This window comes from Anticarsia gemmatalis, unplaced genomic scaffold (assembly GCF_050436995.1).
Source record: "Anticarsia gemmatalis isolate Benzon Research Colony breed Stoneville strain unplaced genomic scaffold, ilAntGemm2 primary ctg00000050.1, whole genome shotgun sequence".
Taxonomy (NCBI): Eukaryota; Metazoa; Arthropoda; class Insecta; order Lepidoptera; family Erebidae; genus Anticarsia; species Anticarsia gemmatalis.
Genome location: NW_027466807.1, coordinates 34,423 through 56,830, shown reverse-complemented (window position 1 = coordinate 56,830; position 22,408 = coordinate 34,423). Strand labels below are relative to the sequence as shown.

The window sequence follows — 22,408 nt, the reverse complement described above, 5'->3', positions numbered from 1 at the left end:
TATAATATATTATGTACGCTTTAAAATAAAGGATTTATACGAATTTAGAGAGAAAATTCCAAGTGAGTTCGCCGCGGCCGGTTCGCGCTGTCGGCCCGTGTCGATCGTATAAATACGAGTGGGACGGGCAATGCGCGTTTCATTCCCGCTCGCACAGTCGCGCCGTTCGCACCGCACGTCGTTCGTTCAGGTTCAGTTTCAGTACAATTCAATTCAATTAAGAAATGGCGCGTACCAAGCAGACCGCTCGCAAGTCCACCGGTGGTAAGGCACCGAGGAAGCAGCTCGCCACCAAGGCGGCCCGCAAGAGCGCACCGGCAACCGGTGGTGTCAAGAAGCCCCATCGTTACAGGCCCGGAACCGTAGCGCTCCGTGAGATTCGTCGTTACCAGAAGAGTACCGAGCTGTTGATCCGCAAGCTTCCGTTCCAGCGTTTGGTGCGTGAGATCGCTCAAGACTTCAAGACCGATCTCCGTTTCCAGAGCTCCGCTGTGATGGCCCTGCAGGAGGCCAGCGAGGCTTACCTCGTCGGTCTCTTCGAAGACACCAACCTTTGCGCCATCCACGCCAAGCGTGTCACCATCATGCCCAAGGATATACAGCTGGCGCGCAGGATCCGCGGAGAGCGCGCCTAAGTGCAGTCAGTACTATCGAGTACTGCAGTTGGCGTGTACAAGGCGGTGTGCGATATATTGTTGTATACACCTATTAAGTATACACTTGTATTGCCGCTCAGCCGAATACCAAAAAGGCCCTTTTCAGGGCCACACATGAGTCATATATTTTTGTAATAAAATATGTTTCTGCAACTAACATTAAAAAGTCAAACAAACTATTAATTAACACACACAATATACCTACCTAATATCTAAATACTGCAAGTATGGTCCCCATATAAATATAATAAAATAAAATATAGCAGTTGCAACATGATATCATCATTCCTGTACAAGCTATAAAGATGCAGGCCTACACACAATATACATAAGTCCATCATATTTGACAAATTACAATATTTACTGGCGTGGTACATACAGCTACATATTATATAATATTACATATTATAATAGAGACAGTACATATAGGACGAAATAGATCCTAAATACAAAATGGTCGAATTTCATTACCTACATTACTGTACTTATACATTTTTTTTTTTTTTTTTCTTTTTCTTTTAACCAGACAGACACTCCTTAAATAATACTGATCGTGTATTGTATGCTTATAATAAATATAGATAGGTACCTACTGCTGAATGATGATAAAAATTATCAAAATCTAACAACCAATTTAATATAGGTACCTAAAATAATACTTTTTTCTTTTCTTTTTTTTTTTAAATCAATATTATGATGTTATACACTGCTAACCATATTATAGGCGGTGTGTTATAATATTAATAAATAAATATTATTTGATTAGTTTATATAATTAAGTAAATAGTTGAAATTTACTTTTTTTTTTTTTTTTAAATATACATATACAATAATATCAACTAAAATGAGGCAGCAAGTCGCACACGGCCCGCCAAAACAAAACAAACCCTGCGCGTCCGAGTTCCGACCGACCTATCGACTAGCGAACGAGCGAGCTCGAGCGAGCGCCGCAACGCGTATATAAATGAGGGGCATGTACTGGCCCGTGCACCCAGTCGTTCGCCAGCGCTCGCCCGTTGAACAACGTGCGCGCGTCACTTGTCTGTCTGCTCAACTCAACGTCACAACACTAAAGAACAAAGAAGATGACCGGCCGCGGAAAGGGAGGAAAAGGTCTGGGAAAGGGAGGAGCCAAGCGCCACAGGAAAGTGCTTCGCGATAACATCCAGGGTATCACGAAGCCCGCCATCCGTCGTCTCGCGCGCAGAGGCGGCGTCAAGCGTATCTCCGGTCTTATTTACGAGGAGACTCGCGGTGTGCTGAAGGTGTTCCTCGAGAACGTGATCCGCGACGCCGTCACATACACCGAGCACGCCAAGAGGAAGACCGTCACCGCCATGGACGTCGTCTACGCGCTGAAACGTCAAGGCCGCACCCTGTACGGTTTCGGCGGTTAAGCTGCTTCTGCTCGACGGACGACGACACACACACCCGTCCTCCAGCCGGCACTGTCGCAATTGCGCATCGCTCGTTGAGCGTACGCGTCATATGTGATAGCGCTAATAAAAAGGCCCTTTTCAGGGCCGCATACGATTCATATAAACTATTATAAAGTTTATGTTTCTATAATGAACACACGATAAGTCAAACTCTCATACTATACTACATAGTAGTATACTGTATACAGTATACTATACACGTACATAATAATAATATATGAATAAATTCACTTCACCTACTAACGCTAGAACGCAACGTACCGAGTAGTTTACTATAACATAATCATCAATATTATATGAAACGAATAGAGTATAATACACGTACGTAGGTAACCTACCTACCTATATAATGTGTTATGATAAAATCATTGATACTGGTGTATCTCTCTGTCAACTTACTTATGTACAGCTACTACTTGTTTGAAGTTATGAGTGAGTATGTACATATATTACAAAAATACAATATTTGTAATCAGAACACTGACTGACATACCTGGATCGTCTCTCTGCATTCGACTGCGTTTCTTCTTAGTTGATGCTACGTTGCGACGTCGAATGTCCTCAGGGCTCAGCCTCAGCCTCAGCTCAGCTGCTTACCGGTAACCTGAAATAGAAATATCCGTACAAATTACAAATAGGTACATAGTAATAAATAACATGCAAGCATTAATAATAGGTATTAAGATTAGAATTAAAATGTTTCGAGTAACATTTAAATAATAGAGAATATAAACAGTTTAACACTAACTAACGTAACTGTATGATAATTAAAATAATAATTGTCATATTGATATATTATGGTATGTGTACATGTCAACATCAAAGTAATGTTGTTGTTAAAACTTACATACATATTTAGACAAATCGAACTAAATAGAAAATTTTATGCATAATATTAATTAATTCATATTTGTGTGTGTGTTTAATATTGTGTTCAAGTAAGTGTTGTGTTGTTGGACACTGGTACATAATAATAATTAATAGCTGTAACTGAGAGCACTGCCTAAGGGAATGAATCTACTAAACTTACACGGGACACGGGTGTCTGTCTCCGTACCGTGTACCGTGTGTGTACGTACGGCGAGAGATTGAGCGTGTGCATAACGTGATTATTCGTCTATTGGCATGTTGAATTGCATTATATGCACTTTCACATTGTTTAATATAGTATTTTGTAATTTTATATTAGTTTATTAAACGTTATACCACCAGGTCTGACTCGCCCGTCCTTAAGTGGTATAACGCTTTCGTGTTTTACGAAGGTTCACTTTTAATCGTCTAATACGTTCGACCAAAGTGTTAATACAAATGAAATGTTGATACGTTTCAAGCTCGATATCCTCCTTGTTGATTTATCGACCGTTTACAACTGAAACGTTGTGTTTTATAGAGAAAAATACATTTTGAAGTGAACGCGAGGTATGCCAAGTAGACAGTATGGATTATAATGGTGAGCGCCGGCTCGATCGTTCGTTTTATGCGATATCTATCGGTACCGGTAGATAGTCTCGTTCATTATGTATACGAAAATACAATAAACGAGTGTGGTTACATAACAAAAATATAATAAATTTGTATTTAATTAGATACGTGTTAGTGAAAAGTATGAAGTGTTCATACGAGAAATCGTCTCGCGACAGAATGGCCCTCGTTACGGTAAAGTCTCGAGGTAGCTAATCGGGTGGCAAGTTGCGTATAGTGGCGACATCTACTACGATAGTCGAAGTCTCAGATCGAACCTCTCTTTCACACTCGCGTGAACACGTTTGTTTGATCGTTCTCTCTCTCTCTCTCACTTACTTACTTACTCTCGCAATCAATCTATCAACAATCAACAATGGCCGATACAGCAGTCGCCGCCGAAGCTCCCGCTCCCGCTACACCAGCAAAGAAACAGGCAAGACAGGCGGGCGGCGCTAAGAAACCTAAGGCGAAGCCTACGCACCCGAAGACGTCCGAGATGGTGAACAACGCTATCAAGGAGATGAAGGAGCGCAGCGGATCCTCGCTGCAGGCGATCAAGAAGTACATCGCCGCTCAGTACAAGGTAGACGCCGAGAAGTTGGCGCCGTTCATCAGAAAATACCTGAAGAGCGCCGTCGAGTCCGGCGCGCTCATCCAGACCAAGGGCAAGGGCGCGTCCGGTTCGTTCAAGCTAGAGTCCAAGTCGGCCGCCGCCAAGAAGCCGAGCGCGAGCGCCGGTGCGGGCAAGGCAGCCGCCGGCAAGGGTGCAGCGGCAGCGTCGAAGGCCGGCAAGAAGGCGACCGCCTCCGCCGCCGGCGCCAAGAGCAAGAAGGCCACAGCCGCGTCCGCGTCTGCCTCCGCATCGCCGTCCAAAGCCAAGGCTTCGGCCGCCGCGAAGGACAAGAAGGCCGCCGCCGCCGCGAAGAAGAAGCCCGCCGCCAAGAAGGCCGCCGCGCCCGCCAAGGCCAAGGGCGGCGCCGCACCCAAGGCTAAGAAGACCGCGAAGCCACCCACGAAGAAGCCGAAGGCGCCCAAGCCCAAGAAGGCCGCCGCTACGCCCAAGTCCAAGCCCGCCGCGAAGAAGGCAGCCGCAGCCAAGAAGTAAATATCACACACGCCGGCCGCAGCCAACGAGTGCGCGCGCTATACACGCGCGGGTGCGGTGCATGGTCGCGCTACACCGTCGTCGCGTCGTCGGTCCCGCCGCGCCGCCGCCGCAGCATCAGCAGCAGCAGCAGCAGCAGCAGCAGCAGCAGCAGCAGCGGCAGCGAGCGACCCGCCACCGGGTCGCCGTCGCAGCAGCCGCGAGCCTCACGGCGGCGTGCGTGACACACTCGCTCGCCACTACCAAAAACAGCCCTTTTCAGGGCTAACAATATATTCATGAATCATGTACAAACATACATATTCGTTTCTGATGCGTATACAGAAAGTCAAACAAACTAACCAACCAACTACTAACAAAACAATAAACTACCACAGCTATGTAACCAACCAACTAACTAACTAACTAAGGTATATAACACGAGAGAGATAATAACAACAATAATTATAATAATTGTATAGCTATGCTATGATAGTCGACGACGAATCAAACAATACACGAACCGACGACGTTACCTATGCCACCCTACATGACATGTGAGTGGTTAACTCGTAACGTAACTATAATTTCAAAACACCTAGAATATCATACACTATAACTAGCTACTACATAATACCTATATACAGCTAACAGCTTATCTGAAATAAAAAACTCACCCAAAGCCGCCGAACACATACCTACGAAGCACACGATACGATGATGATGACGATGACGATGATATTATATCATTATAACGGCACACCGCAACACAAACACAAACACAAACACACCCTAGCTTCCCTAGGTCACTCGCGAGTACCTAGATACTCGTAAATAATATAAATGTATTAGCTCTAATCACATCGCGATGCACATTGCAATTTGCACGCCGCGTACGTTACTCACTCACAATTCAAATTATTATAACTCTCAAGTGACATTAGTGACACTACGATATTGCAATTGCACCGACTACCTACACTCACCTACACGAGAAAAAAAAAAAAAAAAAAAACACATTCATAAATATTTTATTAGTTACTGTCAAAATCAAACTGACAAGTGACGACGCCCGACTGCCGGACGAAAAAAAAAAAAAATTTTTTTTTTTTTCTTTATTTGTATTGATATTCTCATCATTATACTAAGCATATATATTATAAGTACATTATACATAAATCATAAATCTATAATTCATAAAATATAACGTGGAAATGGCGCGAAAGTGCCGCGCACGCGCAATAGCGGCGATTATCGTGTTGTTTTCTCGCCCGTTTCGTTCGTGAGCGTCGACTCCGCTCCCCGCCCGACGGTTGCGCGCCAGCGATCGCGTATATAATAAAATGCCCCTGCTGTTGGCGAGTCACTCTACAACGCTTACTCGCTGCGCGCGCACACGGTGTTAGCTGTGTGTTTAACTTTGTTTTCAAATCTTCAATTTAAAAACTCTTCAACATGTCGGGCCGCGGCAAAGGTGGCAAAGTCAAGGGAAAGGCAAAGTCTCGCTCCAACCGTGCCGGTCTTCAGTTCCCCGTCGGTCGTATCCACAGGCTCCTGCGTAACGGCAATTACGCCGAGCGCGTCGGTGCCGGTGCACCAGTGTACCTGGCCGCCGTCATGGAGTACTTGGCCGCTGAGGTTCTCGAGTTGGCCGGCAACGCAGCGAGGGACAACAAGAAGACCAGGATCATTCCCCGTCACCTTCAGTTGGCCATCCGCAACGACGAGGAGTTGAACAAACTGCTCTCCGGCGTGACCATCGCCCAAGGCGGTGTCCTGCCGAACATCCAGGCGGTCCTGCTGCCCAAGAAGACCGAGAAGAAGGCTTAAAACCACCGCCTACTCCTCCTCCTCACACCCGACGCACTTCGTGGGAAGATATAATGATACGTTGCTGTCGTACGACCAAGACGACGACGACGGCGGCGTGCATTTTTCTTACAAAAGGCCCTTTTCAGGGCCACAATATGAATCAAAGTCTATCTATTTATCATAATTATCCTATGATAATGAATGACTGTTTCTGTTGCAACATGATTAAAAGTCAAACACACACAAAACAAACAACAACAGAGAAAAAAAAAAACAAACCCCACGAACGAATAGATTTTTTAATAATTATATTATTAATTAATAAACGTAATAAGTATGATAATATATAGTATAAAAGTACAATACATTATATTATACTATATGGCAACAATTATTATTATATACGTCATCTTCCCAAATTCCACTATTTAATTTCATTACCAATACCGTAACTTCGATATAACCACAGATTACAAAAAAGCTCAAAAGTGCTAGATCACAGGGCCGTAAAACGGAATAACAAAAAAAAAATATACGTCATCTCAGCCAGATTCAAATACTTACCAATGTTTTTTTTTTTTCTTTTTTTTTTTTGCGTACCTATGTCAGTTGTAGTAGTAGCAGTTAGTTGTAGTTCATAATTATGAAATATCGATAACTCATTAAATAAATATTATCATATGGCATGTAGGTGCTGATTTAAATAAAAAAAAATAATAATAAATGCTTAATAGTGAGTACAGTTTAGTTTATCCACGTGTCAACAACGTATGTATTTATAATTACAAAATATGTACACTCTTATTATGGTATGTAAACACCGATACAATAAAATAATTAGGTTATAATATTTATTTCATCTATGTCAGTCGTTCGCAGAACGCAAATATATAAATAAATAAAAAATCTAACGATAAAGTTAATACATTTAATAAGTGAATAATATATGTATACCTATTAGATAAAACACAAACAAAACATACTTGGCTTAGCATTATATTATATTGTGAGAGTGTGTGAGTGTTTTTTTTTTTTTTTTAATTTATTTTTAATTTTTTTTTTTTTTTTAAACAGCCTTAGCCAGTATTCTGTACCGCGTCGATCGCCCCCCGCCCTTTCCGCGCTCCGCGATGTGTAGCTGCCGGGCGTGCGTCAGCACTGCGTCGAGCTTACAGAGACCGCATCGGAGCGCTCCTATTGGCCCGTCCGACGGCGCGCGCTCCCTTAGGTCGCCACCACCGCGCGGCGAGAGCGCCGATAAATAAGAGCGGCCTCTCTGCAATTTCGAATCACAATCCAACCGCTCACCGTGCCGCACGGATCGAATTTTGCGCTCTGTATTGTATTGTTGTGTGATTGTTGAATCGCCGCACCATGCCGCCCAAGACAAGTGGTAAGGCCGCCAAGAAATCCGGCAAGGCCCAAAAGAACATCTCCAAGACCGACAAGAAAAAGAAGAAGCACAAGAGGAAGGAGAGCTACGCCATCTACATCTACAAGGTGCTCAAGCAGGTCCACCCCGACACCGGTATCTCCTCGAAGGCTATGTCGATCATGAACTCTTTCGTTAACGACATCTTCGAACGCATCGCCGCCGAAGCGTCTCGTCTAGCCCACTACAACAAGAGGTCCACCATCACATCGAGGGAGGTGCAGACATCCGTGAGGCTCCTGCTGCCCGGTGAGCTCGCCAAGCACGCCGTCAGCGAGGGTACCAAAGCTGTCACCAAGTACACCAGCTCCAAGTGAGCACAGCGTGTGCTTGCACTTGTACCGCCGCCACCGTTGCGCTCACCACATACACCTACCTATGTGTTGCGCACAAACAAAAGGCCCTTTTCAGGGCCACAAATATTTTCATATACAATTTAACATACAAAATGTATGTTTCTGTTGATAAACATGTCAAAAGTCAAACAACAACAACAACAACATAAAAAAAAACCTATCTCCGTCACTCCCAGTCGCTATCCTTTACGATCTGCAACGATTAAATTTAATACACACAGAAAAATAGTAACACAATGGAATTATATTATTGACAAAAACAACAATACATATATTATTTATATAATATAAAGTATGATGATAATAAATATAATAATATAATGACACTTTGAAGCTCCACGACCAGAGTACTATACCCATATCGTACATAATAATATTGCCTGCCTAATATTATTTTAAGTACTTCAATAAAATTCAAATAGTTGTCATTCAATGTTATATGGGAAAAAAAAAGAAAAAAAAAAAAAAGACGTTTATCATAGTTTGACGTTTATCAAGTTACTAAACTGCAAATAGTCGATGGAGAAATACAGTGATAGGTGTAATGTTTATAGGTGATGAACGGTATACAATATTATGTACTTAAATAAAATATTATAAATACTTACTTAAAAATAACAAAAAAAAATAATGATAATGGTAAGAATAACATATAGGTATAACGCATTTTGTTTCATGTTTCGTTCGTTCAAATAGTTGTCATTCAATGTTATAAAGAAAAAAAAAAAAAAAGAAAAAAAAAATGACGTTTATCATAGTTTGACGTTTATCAAGTTACTTATAGAATAATAATATAAACACGTACACACAATATAATATATTATGTACGCTTTAAAATAAAGGATTTATACGAATTTAGAGAGAAAATTCCAAGTGAGTTCGCCGCGGCCGGTTCGCGCTGTCGGCCCGTGTCGATCGTATAAATACGAGTGGGACGGGCAATGCGCGTTTCATTCCCGCTCGCACAGTCGCGCCGTTCGCACCGCACGTCGTTCGTTCAGGTTCAGTTTCAGTACAATTCAATTCAATTAAGAAATGGCGCGTACCAAGCAGACCGCTCGCAAGTCCACCGGTGGTAAGGCACCGAGGAAGCAGCTCGCCACCAAGGCGGCCCGCAAGAGCGCACCGGCAACCGGTGGTGTCAAGAAGCCCCATCGTTACAGGCCCGGAACCGTAGCGCTCCGTGAGATTCGTCGTTACCAGAAGAGTACCGAGCTGTTGATCCGCAAGCTTCCGTTCCAGCGTTTGGTGCGTGAGATCGCTCAAGACTTCAAGACCGATCTCCGTTTCCAGAGCTCCGCTGTGATGGCCCTGCAGGAGGCCAGCGAGGCTTACCTCGTCGGTCTCTTCGAAGACACCAACCTTTGCGCCATCCACGCCAAGCGTGTCACCATCATGCCCAAGGATATACAGCTGGCGCGCAGGATCCGCGGAGAGCGCGCCTAAGTGCAGTCAGTACTATCGAGTACTGCAGTTGGCGTGTACAAGGCGGTGTGCGATATATTGTTGTATACACCTATTAAGTATACACTTGTATTGCCGCTCAGCCGAATACCAAAAAGGCCCTTTTCAGGGCCACACATGAGTCATATATTTTTGTAATAAAATATGTTTCTGCAACTAACATTAAAAAGTCAAACAAACTATTAATTAACACACACAATATACCTACCTAATATCTAAATACTGCAAGTATGGTCCCCATATAAATATAATAAAATAAAATATAGCAGTTGCAACATGATATCATCATTCCTGTACAAGCTATAAAGATGCAGGCCTACACACAATATACATAAGTCCATCATATTTGACAAATTACAATATTTACTGGCGTGGTACATACAGCTACATATTATATAATATTACATATTATAATAGAGACAGTACATATAGGACGAAATAGATCCTAAATACAAAATGGTCGAATTTCATTACCTACATTACTGTACTTATACATTTTTTTTTTTTTTTTCTTTTTCTTTTAACCAGACAGACACTCCTTAAATAATACTGATCGTGTATTGTATGCTTATAATAAATATAGATAGGTACCTACTGCTGAATGATGATAAAAATTATCAAAATCTAACAACCAATTTAATATAGGTACCTAAAATAATACTTTTTTCTTTTCTTTTTTTTTTTAAATCAATATTATGATGTTATACACTGCTAACCATATTATAGGCGGTGTGTTATAATATTAATAAATAAATATTATTTGATTAGTTTATATAATTAAGTAAATAGTTGAAATTTACTTTTTTTTTTTTTTTTAAATATACATATACAATAATATCAACTAAAATGAGGCAGCAAGTCGCACACGGCCCGCCAAAACAAAACAAACCCTGCGCGTCCGAGTTCCGACCGACCTATCGACTAGCGAACGAGCGAGCTCGAGCGAGCGCCGCAACGCGTATATAAATGAGGGGCATGTACTGGCCCGTGCACCCAGTCGTTCGCCAGCGCTCGCCCGTTGAACAACGTGCGCGCGTCACTTGTCTGTCTGCTCAACTCAACGTCACAACACTAAAGAACAAAGAAGATGACCGGCCGCGGAAAGGGAGGAAAAGGTCTGGGAAAGGGAGGAGCCAAGCGCCACAGGAAAGTGCTTCGCGATAACATCCAGGGTATCACGAAGCCCGCCATCCGTCGTCTCGCGCGCAGAGGCGGCGTCAAGCGTATCTCCGGTCTTATTTACGAGGAGACTCGCGGTGTGCTGAAGGTGTTCCTCGAGAACGTGATCCGCGACGCCGTCACATACACCGAGCACGCCAAGAGGAAGACCGTCACCGCCATGGACGTCGTCTACGCGCTGAAACGTCAAGGCCGCACCCTGTACGGTTTCGGCGGTTAAGCTGCTTCTGCTCGACGGACGACGACACACACACCCGTCCTCCAGCCGGCACTGTCGCAATTGCGCATCGCTCGTTGAGCGTACGCGTCATATGTGATAGCGCTAATAAAAAGGCCCTTTTCAGGGCCGCATACGATTCATATAAACTATTATAAAGTTTATGTTTCTATAATGAACACACGATAAGTCAAACTCTCATACTATACTACATAGTAGTATACTGTATACAGTATACTATACACGTACATAATAATAATATATGAATAAATTCACTTCACCTACTAACGCTAGAACGCAACGTACCGAGTAGTTTACTATAACATAATCATCAATATTATATGAAACGAATAGAGTATAATACACGTACGTAGGTAACCTACCTACCTATATAATGTGTTATGATAAAATCATTGATACTGGTGTATCTCTCTGTCAACTTACTTATGTACAGCTACTACTTGTTTGAAGTTATGAGTGAGTATGTACATATATTACAAAAATACAATATTTGTAATCAGAACACTGACTGACATACCTGGATCGTCTCTCTGCATTCGACTGCGTTTCTTCTTAGTTGATGCTACGTTGCGACGTCGAATGTCCTCAGGGCTCAGCCTCAGCCTCAGCTCAGCTGCTTACCGGTAACCTGAAATAGAAATATCCGTACAAATTACAAATAGGTACATAGTAATAAATAACATGCAAGCATTAATAATAGGTATTAAGATTAGAATTAAAATGTTTCGAGTAACATTTAAATAATAGAGAATATAAACAGTTTAACACTAACTAACGTAACTGTATGATAATTAAAATAATAATTGTCATATTGATATATTATGGTATGTGTACATGTCAACATCAAAGTAATGTTGTTGTTAAAACTTACATACATATTTAGACAAATCGAACTAAATAGAAAATTTTATGCATAATATTAATTAATTCATATTTGTGTGTGTGTTTAATATTGTGTTCAAGTAAGTGTTGTGTTGTTGGACACTGGTACATAATAATAATTAATAGCTGTAACTGAGAGCACTGCCTAAGGGAATGAATCTACTAAACTTACACGGGACACGGGTGTCTGTCTCCGTACCGTGTACCGTGTGTGTACGTACGGCGAGAGATTGAGCGTGTGCATAACGTGATTATTCGTCTATTGGCATGTTGAATTGCATTATATGCACTTTCACATTGTTTAATATAGTATTTTGTAATTTTATATTAGTTTATTAAACGTTATACCACCAGGTCTGACTCGCCCGTCCTTAAGTGGTATAACGCTTTCGTGTTTTACGAAGGTTCACTTTTAATCGTCTAATACGTTCGACCAAAGTGTTAATACAAATGAAATGTTGATACGTTTCAAGCTCGATATCCTCCTTGTTGATTTATCGACCGTTTACAACTGAAACGTTGTGTTTTATAGAGAAAAATACATTTTGAAGTGAACGCGAGGTATGCCAAGTAGACAGTATGGATTATAATGGTGAGCGCCGGCTCGATCGTTCGTTTTATGCGATATCTATCGGTACCGGTAGATAGTCTCGTTCATTATGTATACGAAAATACAATAAACGAGTGTGGTTACATAACAAAAATATAATAAATTTGTATTTAATTAGATACGTGTTAGTGAAAAGTATGAAGTGTTCATACGAGAAATCGTCTCGCGACAGAATGGCCCTCGTTACGGTAAAGTCTCGAGGTAGCTAATCGGGTGGCAAGTTGCGTATAGTGGCGACATCTACTACGATAGTCGAAGTCTCAGATCGAACCTCTCTTTCACACTCGCGTGAACACGTTTGTTTGATCGTTCTCTCTCTCTCTCTCACTTACTTACTTACTCTCGCAATCAATCTATCAACAATCAACAATGGCCGATACAGCAGTCGCCGCCGAAGCTCCCGCTCCCGCTACACCAGCAAAGAAACAGGCAAGACAGGCGGGCGGCGCTAAGAAACCTAAGGCGAAGCCTACGCACCCGAAGACGTCCGAGATGGTGAACAACGCTATCAAGGAGATGAAGGAGCGCAGCGGATCCTCGCTGCAGGCGATCAAGAAGTACATCGCCGCTCAGTACAAGGTAGACGCCGAGAAGTTGGCGCCGTTCATCAGAAAATACCTGAAGAGCGCCGTCGAGTCCGGCGCGCTCATCCAGACCAAGGGCAAGGGCGCGTCCGGTTCGTTCAAGCTAGAGTCCAAGTCGGCCGCCGCCAAGAAGCCGAGCGCGAGCGCCGGTGCGGGCAAGGCAGCCGCCGGCAAGGGTGCAGCGGCAGCGTCGAAGGCCGGCAAGAAGGCGACCGCCTCCGCCGCCGGCGCCAAGAGCAAGAAGGCCACAGCCGCGTCCGCGTCTGCCTCCGCATCGCCGTCCAAAGCCAAGGCTTCGGCCGCCGCGAAGGACAAGAAGGCCGCCGCCGCCGCGAAGAAGAAGCCCGCCGCCAAGAAGGCCGCCGCGCCCGCCAAGGCCAAGGGCGGCGCCGCACCCAAGGCTAAGAAGACCGCGAAGCCACCCACGAAGAAGCCGAAGGCGCCCAAGCCCAAGAAGGCCGCCGCTACGCCCAAGTCCAAGCCCGCCGCGAAGAAGGCAGCCGCAGCCAAGAAGTAAATATCACACACGCCGGCCGCAGCCAACGAGTGCGCGCGCTATACACGCGCGGGTGCGGTGCATGGTCGCGCTACACCGTCGTCGCGTCGTCGGTCCCGCCGCGCCGCCGCCGCAGCATCAGCAGCAGCAGCAGCAGCAGCAGCAGCAGCAGCAGCAGCGGCAGCGAGCGACCCGCCACCGGGTCGCCGTCGCAGCAGCCGCGAGCCTCACGGCGGCGTGCGTGACACACTCGCTCGCCACTACCAAAAACAGCCCTTTTCAGGGCTAACAATATATTCATGAATCATGTACAAACATACATATTCGTTTCTGATGCGTATACAGAAAGTCAAACAAACTAACCAACCAACTACTAACAAAACAATAAACTACCACAGCTATGTAACCAACCAACTAACTAACTAACTAAGGTATATGTACTGGGTACATTATGCTGTGCCGGTAAATAAGAAGACTTCTTGCGGTTTGAAGAAAGTTTATTTTCAGATCCTTATTGTTTCGATGCTAGCTGTGGACTGTGTTGCTAGTACAAATGGCCACCATATTTATACAAAATCCTCAAAATAAATGTAGGCCCTCTTATTGGCCGATAAAAATGGACCAATTAGAATCCCCGCATTTTAGCCAATAGGATTCCAGTAAGACATTTTGGACAAAGGCTTAAGTACTAGGAAACTTGACTGCGACGAGAGCCGCTTACATTAATTAACAATTTTTAGTGTATTTCTGTACAATTTCTTAAATAAAGTATATATATTTACAATTCTTGTCTTATTATCTACCTTATAAAAATACAATCAGTCGAATATTAGAAAATAACATAACAATTCTTAAAACTTAACGCTAAGTGTCGTGCTCAGTGGCGCCACCACGCACATCTCTCCCGCCGTGCGAGGTCGTCGCATCTTCTGTCGGTGCGGGTGCGTCGTCTCCCCTGAGCGGCAGTATCACCAGCTTGCGGACGGGTCGGCGAAGAACTCCTCCTTTGGTCAGGATGTCCACGGTCCTCACGACGTTGTCCGGGCCTGGGTAGACAGCTGTCACACGACCTCGTAGCCAGATGTTGCGTGGCAGGTTGGGGTCAACGACCTGCACTAGGTCGTCGACTCGTACCGCAGGTCCGCGTCCGTGGGGCTCCCGCCGGTTTTGAAGTTCCGGTAGATATTCTCTCAGCCACCGCGTCCAGAAAACGTCGGCTAGTCGTTGCGCTGCTCGCCATTTTGATGTTGAAAGTTCGTCTCGTTCTGTGAATGTACCGGGTTGTGGTACTCGGCCGGGTCCGCCCAATAGGAAGTGGTTGGGCGTGAGAGCTTCAGGGTCTTCTGCGCTAACTGATACGTGAGTCAGCGGTCGGCTATTCACGGTGTACTCGGCTTCGCTAAGTAGAGTAGACAGGACTTCCTCCGTAGGGTTTCGCTCGTGCAGTGTCGCTGTGAGGGCCACTTTGACTGACCTCACTAATCTCTCCCATGCGCCGCCCATGAATGGTGCACCGGGGGGTATGTAGCGCCAGGAGATTGTCCTCTTCGCTGCTTCCTGCGATGTCCCTGCGTCGATTGCTTGTCTGAGTTCCTTGTCTGCTCCCTTCAGGTTGGTACCGTTGTCCGACCAGATTTCTGTTGGACACCCACGTCGCGCGATCATCCTGCGTAGCGCCATAATAGCGGAGTCGGTTGTGAGTGAACCCGCTATTTCTAGATGTACAGCTCGTGTGGTGAGGCACGTGAAGATTGCGACGTATCTCTTCTGTCTTGTTCTGCCAACAGCTACCGAGAGAGGTCCGAAGTAGTCCACGCCTGTATACGTGAAGGGTCGTCGATGATGCGCGAGGCGACAGGCTGGCAGGTCTCCGGTCCTTGGGTGTGGCGGTACTTGTGTCTTCATTCTACAAAACAGGCATCTCTTCAGTATAGCTCGGGTCACTGGACGAATGCGTATGACCCAGTATTGTTGTCTGCACTCGTTCACTGTAGCTTCAACTCCGGCGTGATGTAACTGTCGATGTACTGAGTTGACCCACAACTTTACGGTCGGATGGTTTCCGTCTAACACCATAGGGCTTTTGATGGCTTCGTTGGCTGCTCCTATCGCGTCGATTCGGCTCCTGAGTCTGATGACGTCGTTGGTTAGCTCGACGCTTAGGTGATGTAGACGGCTTTCTTTGTTGATCGGTTTGTTGTCTTTTAAGTCTTCTATTTCTGTTGCGAAAGCTTCTACTTGCGATGCACACATGAGAAGTTCTTCTGCTTTCTTGAGTGTTTCAGCTGTTACCGGGATAATCTTGTCGTAGCTGCGTAAGGAAGTTGCTTTCTTGACCACCTCTCTCTTCGTTGTTTGATTCCAGTTCGGGTCCTTTACTGTGTTTCTGATCGTCCTTTTGTAGTTGACGTTATCCGTCCTGTTTCTACACAGTTGAATGAACTGTAGAACTCTCGCTGTTGTGTATCGAAGTCGATTCCAGTCTGAGAAGCGTGATACATCGGGTAAACCTTGACTTAGTTTCAGATCTTCCTTGTGGCGTGTGAGGTGTACCTTCTCTTCTGTCGAATCTTCCGTCTTCTCGTTGTGCTTCTCTGTTGGCCAAAGTTCTTCATCGGTGAGCAGGAAGTCAGGACCTTTGTACCATCGGTGGTGCTTGTCGAAGGCAACAGGTACGTCTCGAGTGGCGTCGTCGGCTACGTTCATCTTGGTTGGTATCCAACGCCATTCGTTTACCTTTGTACTCTCTTCAATCGCTGCTAAACGGTGAGCCACGAAGGGTTTGTATGATCTTGATCCCGTTCGTATCCAAGTTAACACTGTTCGACTATCTGTCCAAAATACTCTCTTGTCGGGTTTCTTCTCATGTTCTTCTATGACTGTTTCAGCTATTCTGGTTCCCATCACTGCTGCTTGTAGTTCTAAGCGGGGTATCGACGTTAGTTTGAGAGGTGCTACCTTCGCCTTAGCCATGATGAGTGACACCGCTACGTCCCCGTTCGGCGTCTCCGTTCGCCAATATAGGACCGCTGAGTAGGCAGACTCGCTCGCGTCGGTGAAGACATGAAGCTGAAGCTTAGTCGCATCGCTGTAGCCGAGGTATCTCCGTGGTATGGTCACGTCTCGAAGTCTTTGCAGATGTTCCATCCATATCTTCCATTCCTCTGCGAGATCCTCTTGTATTTCAGCATCCCAGCCCGTTCCTCTGCGCCAGACTTCTTGTAGTATTTGTTTCGCCTTGATAGTCACCGGTGATGCGAGTCCTAGTGGGTCGAATAGAGACATAACGATCTTGAGTGCTTCCCTCTTCGTCGGCGTCTTCCTTTTCAGTAGTGGTGGTTCAATTCTCGCCAAGTTGAGATTGAACGTTAATTCGTCTGTAGTGATCTTCCATATGACTCCTAACACTCGTTCTGTGGTTTCTGTCGACGTATATAACTCGAGATCTTCCCTTTGTTCTTGTTCTCCTAATGCGGCTAATAGTGAGGGTGAGTTCGACTTCCATTGTTTCAACTCGAAGCTTGCGTTTTGATGGATTTGTCGCACGTCCTTTGTTATACGTATAGCGTCTTCCAATGTTTCGAAACTGTCCAAGTAGTCGTCCACGTAATGCTTGTTCTTGATGGCTAACGCTGCTTCTGGGTTTGACACTTCGTATTGTTTCGCGTTCAAGTTTTTGACGTAGATCGCTGTTGATGGTGAGCTCGACGCGCCGAATATTAGTGACTTCATTCTGTACTCTTCGGGGGGATTGTCGTCTCTTCTATCTCCTCGCCATAGGTAACGTAGCGCATCTCTATCTTGAACTCGTAGTTGCACTTGCATGAACATTTCCTTGATGTCGGCTGTGACGGCTATAGCATGTTGTCTGAACTTCATCACGACGCCTGGTAGAGACTGTAGGAGATCTGGACCTTTGAGTAACATGTCGTTGAGAGACACTCCCTTCGTCTTGGCTGCTGCGTCGTGTACCACTCGTAACTTCTCTGGCTTCATGGGGTTGATGACCGCGAAGTGTGGTAAGTACCAGGTTTTACCGGGTGTTGTTTCTCGAGGTGCAGGTTCTGCGTATCCCTTCTGTACGAGTGCTTCCATCTGTTCCTTGTACTTCGTCTTCAAAACTTGATCTCGATCGATCTTCTTCTCGATGTTGTGTAGACGCTTCAAGGAGTTCTCGTAGTTGTTGGGTAAGTTGTAGTCTTCTTTACGCCATAACAGACTTGTTTCATACCTTCCATCTTCAGTCTTTTTCGTAGTGTTGTCTAGGATTCGAAGAGCTTGTTCCTCTGGGTCTGATCTAGGTCTCTTGGGGTTCAGGCAGATCGCGTCCATCTCGAAGTACTGCTTGACTAAGGTTTCTATGTGGTCTTCATTTGTTTCGGTCATATGAGATACGAAGTCGATGCTCTGGGTTTTGTGCTTCAGCAAACTGCCATGGAGTACCCAACCTAGTGACGTGAGAGATGCCACAGGTTGGTCTTTGTTTCCTTTCCTTATGTCCGATGTCAGTAGGAGATGCCAGTTGTCTTGTCCGATCAGTAGCTTCGGCTTCACGTCTTCATATGTCAACTCTCCCTGTATGTCCCTCAGATGTTGACACGCCTTGATGTGTTCCCTAGATACGCGTTGCGACGATACTTGGAAGTTTCTTACTGTACGAGCCTGTATTCTGTCTTCAAAGCCGTTCATACCTCTAATCGAGAATGTGACTCTTCTAGAGGCTATTTCTGACGTTTTGACGTCACTAATTGTCTGTATTTTCAACGGGTCGACGGGTCCTGTCGCTCCTATTTGCTTGGCTAGGTCGTTGTCGATCAGGGTCACTGTAGAGCCGTCGTCCATTAACGCGAAGGTGTTAATTAGACCTGTAGAACCTTCTACTTGCACTGGTATGATTTTTAAGAAAGACTGTTTCTTTCTAGGCGTCCACGTAGAGGTGATGATTTCCGACGCTTCGGACTCTTTCTTATCTTCTTTTTTGTTACAGTGTAGAAGCGTGTGATGAGTGTATTTACAGTCGTTCACGCCGCATTGTTTCGTAGCACAACGGTGAGTAACTTTCCTATATCTCAAACATCGAAAGCAGAGTCGTTTGGCCTTGGCTATGTCCCATCGTTCATCTTCATTCATCTTCTTAAAACGTCCACATTCTGTCACCAAGTGTCCTGTTTGTTCGCATACCGGACATCTCGGTGTGTACGGTTTTTCCGTGACGTTGTGAACTCTCTGTGGCCTCTTCTGTGCGGTGAACGGCGGTTGTGTTGATATTTGCTCAGGTAGCGCGTAAGGACTGCATAGCGTTGATTCTCTTCTCAGGAACTTGTCTAACTTCATCAAGTCTGGGTCTTCTTTGGGTTCCGCGGCGGCGAAGTCGAAGAATCTGTATCGCAGGGTAGGCGTCAGCTTGTCCACTATTGTCTTGCTCACTTCCGGGTTGTACATGTAGTTGATACAGCTTAAGGTTTTTAATGTAGCGACGATATTGGAGATTTTCGTGGCGAATATACATATGTCGCGGGGCGATTCCGTGAGACGTGGTAAAACTCGTAGCGCTTCCATTTGCATCATCGCTATTGACTCTGGTCGTCCAAATCGAGATTCGAGTGCTTGCATTATCTCGGATGGGTGAGCGTCGGTGATAAGCAGACCCTCAACTGCTTCCCTGGCTTTTCCTTTAAGATTTCTTCTCAGGCGGTTTATGTTTTCTACTGTACTATACACACTTTCCGTTTCATAGTAAGCGGCGCGAAAAGGTAGCCAATCTTGATACGAACCATTGAAAATAGGTAGTTCGATGAACTCAGGTCGTTGACCCGCTCTCACTGCTGACGTTATGGCCTCCGCAAGTTCCTTGAAGTCCTGTCGAGCTCCCGCCGGTGTGAGAGTCCCGTGCGACTGATGTTGATCTCCCTGCATAGTGGTTCTTATAACCGACGGCTCTTCCGGCTGATGTGGTTCGTTTGTGATCGCCAAGATTGGTTGCGTGTTTTGCCTCTCTAGCCAGCTGTCAACCCTTTCGTTCACTTCCTCTTTCGTACACACGGATATCTCTTCTTGTTCTTCATCTGAGTCCTCAGTCTCTAGGACGGCTAAGCGCGCGGTAGCCAACTCCACTTGTAAGCGTAACAACTCTTCCCGCGCTTTTGCGATTTTAATAGCTTTAACACGACTCGCGGTTGATCCCCCTTGCGCCCTTAGCACTGGCGGGGGGGAGGGGCACTGTGGTTTGTTCGGTTGCACACTAATGTTCACTTTCCTTTGCACTGTCACTGTCTCACCTGGTTTCGTAGTTTCCTTATTGCGGTTCGGAAGAGGGTCCGTCCTCCCGCCAGGCGGCTGCATACACGCGGCGTCCATCCGGAGCGTCGGTGCTGTTGAAGCGGTTACCGAAGGTGTTTCGTCTGTTGGTGGCGCAAGCGGTGCCGAGGCTCGTCCCGAGGGCGCTGTCGTCGCGGTGACCGATGTGGTGGCTGCTGTGTTCTCTGTGTTGTCGGTCGTTCCTGTGACGCTGGTGCCCGTAGCCTCGGTGGTAGCACCGGTCGCCGAGGTGCTGGCCGTGCCCTCGGACGACGACGGTGTTTGTGCGGTCGTCTTGCGCCCCTTTCCTTCTGAACGCGTAGTCGGCATGTTTTCGTTTTGTTCACGTTTCTATCTTCAGTTTTAATAATTTCTTTCTTCACTATTTTTCAGGATTCTTTCTTCAATGTTTTTCAGGATCCTTTCTTCGATAATGTTCAGGCTTCTTTCTTCACTGTTATTCAGGATCCTTTCTTCAATAATGTTTCAGGCTTGTTTCTTCACTGTTATTCAGGATCCTTTCTTCAATAATGTTCAGGCTTCTTTCTTCAATGTTTTCTTCCTGTATCCGGCTCGAAGGACCATTTAATGTACTGGGTACATTATGCTGTGCCGGTAAATAAGAAGACTTCTTGCGGTTTGAAGAAAGTTTATTCTCAGATCCTTATTGTTTCGATGCTAGCTGTGGACTGTGTTGCTAGTACAAATGGCCACCATATTTATACAAAATCCTCAAATTAATGTAGGCCCTCTTATTGGCCGATAAAAATGGACCAATTAGAATCCCCGCATTTTAGCCAATAGGATTCCAGTAAGACATTTTGGACAAAAGCTTAAGTACTAGGAAACTTGACTGCGACGAGAGCCGCTTACATTAATTAACAATTTTTAGTGTATTTCTGTACAATTTCTTAAATAAAGTATATATATTTACAATTCTTGTCTTATTATCTACCTTATAAAAATACAATCAGTCGAATATTAGAAAATAACATAACAATTCTTAAAACTTAACGCTAAGTGTCGTGCTCAGTGGCGCCACCACGCACACAATGGAATTATATTATTGACAAAAACAACAATACATATATTATTTATATAATATAAAGTATGATGATAATAAATATAATAATATAATGACACTTTGAAGCTCCACGACCAGAGTACTATACCCATATCGTACATAATAATATTGCCTGCCTAATATTATTTTAAGTACTTCAATAAAATTCAAATAGTTGTCATTCAATGTTATATGGGAAAAAAAAAAAGAAAAAAAAAAAAAAAAAAAAAGACGTTTATCATAGTTTGACGTTTATCAAGTTACTAAACTGCAAATAGTCGATGGAGAAATACAGTGATAGGTGTAATGTTTATAGGTGATGAACGGTATACAATATTATGTACTTAAATAAAATATTATAAATACTTACTTAAAAATAACAAAAAAAAATAATGATAATGGTAAGAATAACATATAGGTATAACGCATTTTGTTTCATGTTTCGTTCGTTCAAATAGTTGTCATTCAATGTTATAAAGAAAAAAAAAAAAAAAGAAAAAAAAAATGACGTTTATCATAGTTTGACGTTTATCAAGTTACTTATAGAATAATAATATAAACACGTACACACAATATAATATATTATGTACGCTTTAAAATAAAGGATTTATACGAATTTAGAGAGAAAATTCCAAGTGAGTTCGCCGCGGCCGGTTCGCGCTGTCGGCCCGTGTCGATCGTATAAATACGAGTGGGACGGGCAATGCGCGTTTCCCTCGGACCGTCGAGGCGAGTGCACGTATCGCTTCTCGCCGCGCCGCGCCGCCCGGACTCCACTTACTCGCGCACGGTCACTGCCGCGGTGTCCGCGGTGACGTCTGTATTCGACGCCACCGTGTACACCGAGGCCGCCCGTGTGCGAGCCTTGTGCTTCCCGGCCTTCCTTCCTTCCGCAAGGATTTTTATCGCCGTTGGGGTCGCGGCCACTCCGAAGACTGACCACCACACCTCATCATGGATCCGGACCAGGAGGTCCGCGATCCTGCACCGGCTGCACAATGCAGCCAAACCGCCAAGACCGGCAGCCCGGGGTCCTCCCGCAGGACGCCGGAGGAGCCCACGCGCCCTACTTCGCCGCGTGTGAACCCCGTAACCGCCGCGCCTCGTGCGAACCCCGCGGCCGGCCCGCGTGGCCGAGCATCGACGCGCTCTCGCGCGGCCCCTAGGCCTGCGCCCCCGCGCGTGTCCGCCGCCCAACGTGACCATAAGGTCCCTCCGCGCCTCGCCGCCCTCCGCAGCAGGCGCCCGACCGTCGCGGGCCGCCCTGCGCCCTCCTCGCGTACACTAAGTGACAGTGACACCAGTGTTAGTGCCGCGAGTGAAGTGAGTGCAGTGCGTGCTCGTGACACGGA

The 22,408-nt window shown here is 45.1% G+C and overlaps 9 protein-coding genes across 9 annotated transcripts; 8 read left to right on the top strand and 1 right to left on the bottom strand.

Annotated features, from left to right (window-relative positions):
* Positions 1-56: 56 nt before the first annotated feature.
* Positions 57-774, top strand: LOC142987011 (histone H3). Its single transcript, XM_076135567.1, has one exon. The coding sequence runs from the start codon at positions 225-227 to the stop codon at positions 633-635; it is 411 nt and encodes a 136-aa protein (XP_075991682.1). The 5' UTR covers positions 57-224; the 3' UTR covers positions 636-774.
* A 961-nt stretch (positions 775-1,735) lies between these two features.
* Positions 1,736-2,565, top strand: LOC142987052 (histone H4). The gene has a single exon (XM_076135610.1). The coding sequence runs from the start codon at positions 1,742-1,744 to the stop codon at positions 2,051-2,053; it is 312 nt and encodes a 103-aa protein (XP_075991725.1). The 5' UTR covers positions 1,736-1,741; the 3' UTR covers positions 2,054-2,565.
* A 173-nt stretch (positions 2,566-2,738) lies between these two features.
* LOC142987002 (uncharacterized) lies at positions 2,739-4,904 on the top strand. The gene has a single exon (XM_076135559.1). The coding sequence runs from the start codon at positions 3,933-3,935 to the stop codon at positions 4,662-4,664; it is 732 nt and encodes a 243-aa protein (XP_075991674.1). The 5' UTR covers positions 2,739-3,932; the 3' UTR covers positions 4,665-4,904.
* A 1,063-nt stretch (positions 4,905-5,967) lies between these two features.
* Positions 5,968-6,600, top strand: LOC142987022 (histone H2A). Its single transcript, XM_076135580.1, has one exon. The coding sequence runs from the start codon at positions 6,099-6,101 to the stop codon at positions 6,471-6,473; it is 375 nt and encodes a 124-aa protein (XP_075991695.1). The 5' UTR covers positions 5,968-6,098; the 3' UTR covers positions 6,474-6,600.
* Positions 6,601-6,736: 136 nt separating this feature from the next.
* On the top strand, positions 6,737-8,329 carry LOC142987024 (histone H2B). The gene has a single exon (XM_076135582.1). It carries the CDS (start codon positions 7,830-7,832, stop codon positions 8,202-8,204), a length of 375 nt encoding a protein of 124 aa, XP_075991697.1. The 5' UTR covers positions 6,737-7,829; the 3' UTR covers positions 8,205-8,329.
* A 781-nt stretch (positions 8,330-9,110) lies between these two features.
* LOC142987012 (histone H3) lies at positions 9,111-9,828 on the top strand. Its single transcript, XM_076135569.1, has one exon. The coding sequence runs from the start codon at positions 9,279-9,281 to the stop codon at positions 9,687-9,689; it is 411 nt and encodes a 136-aa protein (XP_075991684.1). The 5' UTR covers positions 9,111-9,278; the 3' UTR covers positions 9,690-9,828.
* Positions 9,829-10,788: 960 nt separating this feature from the next.
* LOC142987051 (histone H4) lies at positions 10,789-11,618 on the top strand. Its single transcript, XM_076135608.1, has one exon. It carries the CDS (start codon positions 10,795-10,797, stop codon positions 11,104-11,106), a length of 312 nt encoding a protein of 103 aa, XP_075991723.1. The 5' UTR covers positions 10,789-10,794; the 3' UTR covers positions 11,107-11,618.
* Positions 11,619-11,645: 27 nt separating this feature from the next.
* On the top strand, positions 11,646-13,956 carry LOC142987001 (uncharacterized). The gene has a single exon (XM_076135558.1). It carries the CDS (start codon positions 12,986-12,988, stop codon positions 13,715-13,717), a length of 732 nt encoding a protein of 243 aa, XP_075991673.1. The 5' UTR covers positions 11,646-12,985; the 3' UTR covers positions 13,718-13,956.
* A 207-nt stretch (positions 13,957-14,163) lies between these two features.
* Positions 14,164-21,275, bottom strand: LOC142986999 (uncharacterized). The gene has a single exon (XM_076135555.1). It carries the CDS (start codon positions 20,321-20,323, stop codon positions 14,561-14,563), a length of 5,763 nt encoding a protein of 1,920 aa, XP_075991670.1. The 5' UTR covers positions 20,324-21,275; the 3' UTR covers positions 14,164-14,560.
* Positions 21,276-22,408: the final 1,133 nt, after the last annotated feature.

What these genes read in the sequence shown, in the direction of transcription:
- LOC142987011 (XM_076135567.1), top strand. Translation starts at nt 225, where the DNA reads ATGGCGCGTACCAAGCAGACCGCTCGCAAGTCCACCGGTGGTAAGGCA.
- LOC142987052 (XM_076135610.1), top strand. Translation starts at nt 1,742, where the DNA reads ATGACCGGCCGCGGAAAGGGAGGAAAAGGTCTGGGAAAGGGAGGAGCC.
- LOC142987002 (XM_076135559.1), top strand. Translation starts at nt 3,933, where the DNA reads ATGGCCGATACAGCAGTCGCCGCCGAAGCTCCCGCTCCCGCTACACCA.
- LOC142987022 (XM_076135580.1), top strand. Translation starts at nt 6,099, where the DNA reads ATGTCGGGCCGCGGCAAAGGTGGCAAAGTCAAGGGAAAGGCAAAGTCT.
- LOC142987024 (XM_076135582.1), top strand. Translation starts at nt 7,830, where the DNA reads ATGCCGCCCAAGACAAGTGGTAAGGCCGCCAAGAAATCCGGCAAGGCC.
- LOC142987012 (XM_076135569.1), top strand. Translation starts at nt 9,279, where the DNA reads ATGGCGCGTACCAAGCAGACCGCTCGCAAGTCCACCGGTGGTAAGGCA.
- LOC142987051 (XM_076135608.1), top strand. Translation starts at nt 10,795, where the DNA reads ATGACCGGCCGCGGAAAGGGAGGAAAAGGTCTGGGAAAGGGAGGAGCC.
- LOC142987001 (XM_076135558.1), top strand. Translation starts at nt 12,986, where the DNA reads ATGGCCGATACAGCAGTCGCCGCCGAAGCTCCCGCTCCCGCTACACCA.
- LOC142986999 (XM_076135555.1), bottom strand. Translation starts at nt 20,323, where the DNA reads ATGCCGACTACGCGTTCAGAAGGAAAGGGGCGCAAGACGACCGCACAA.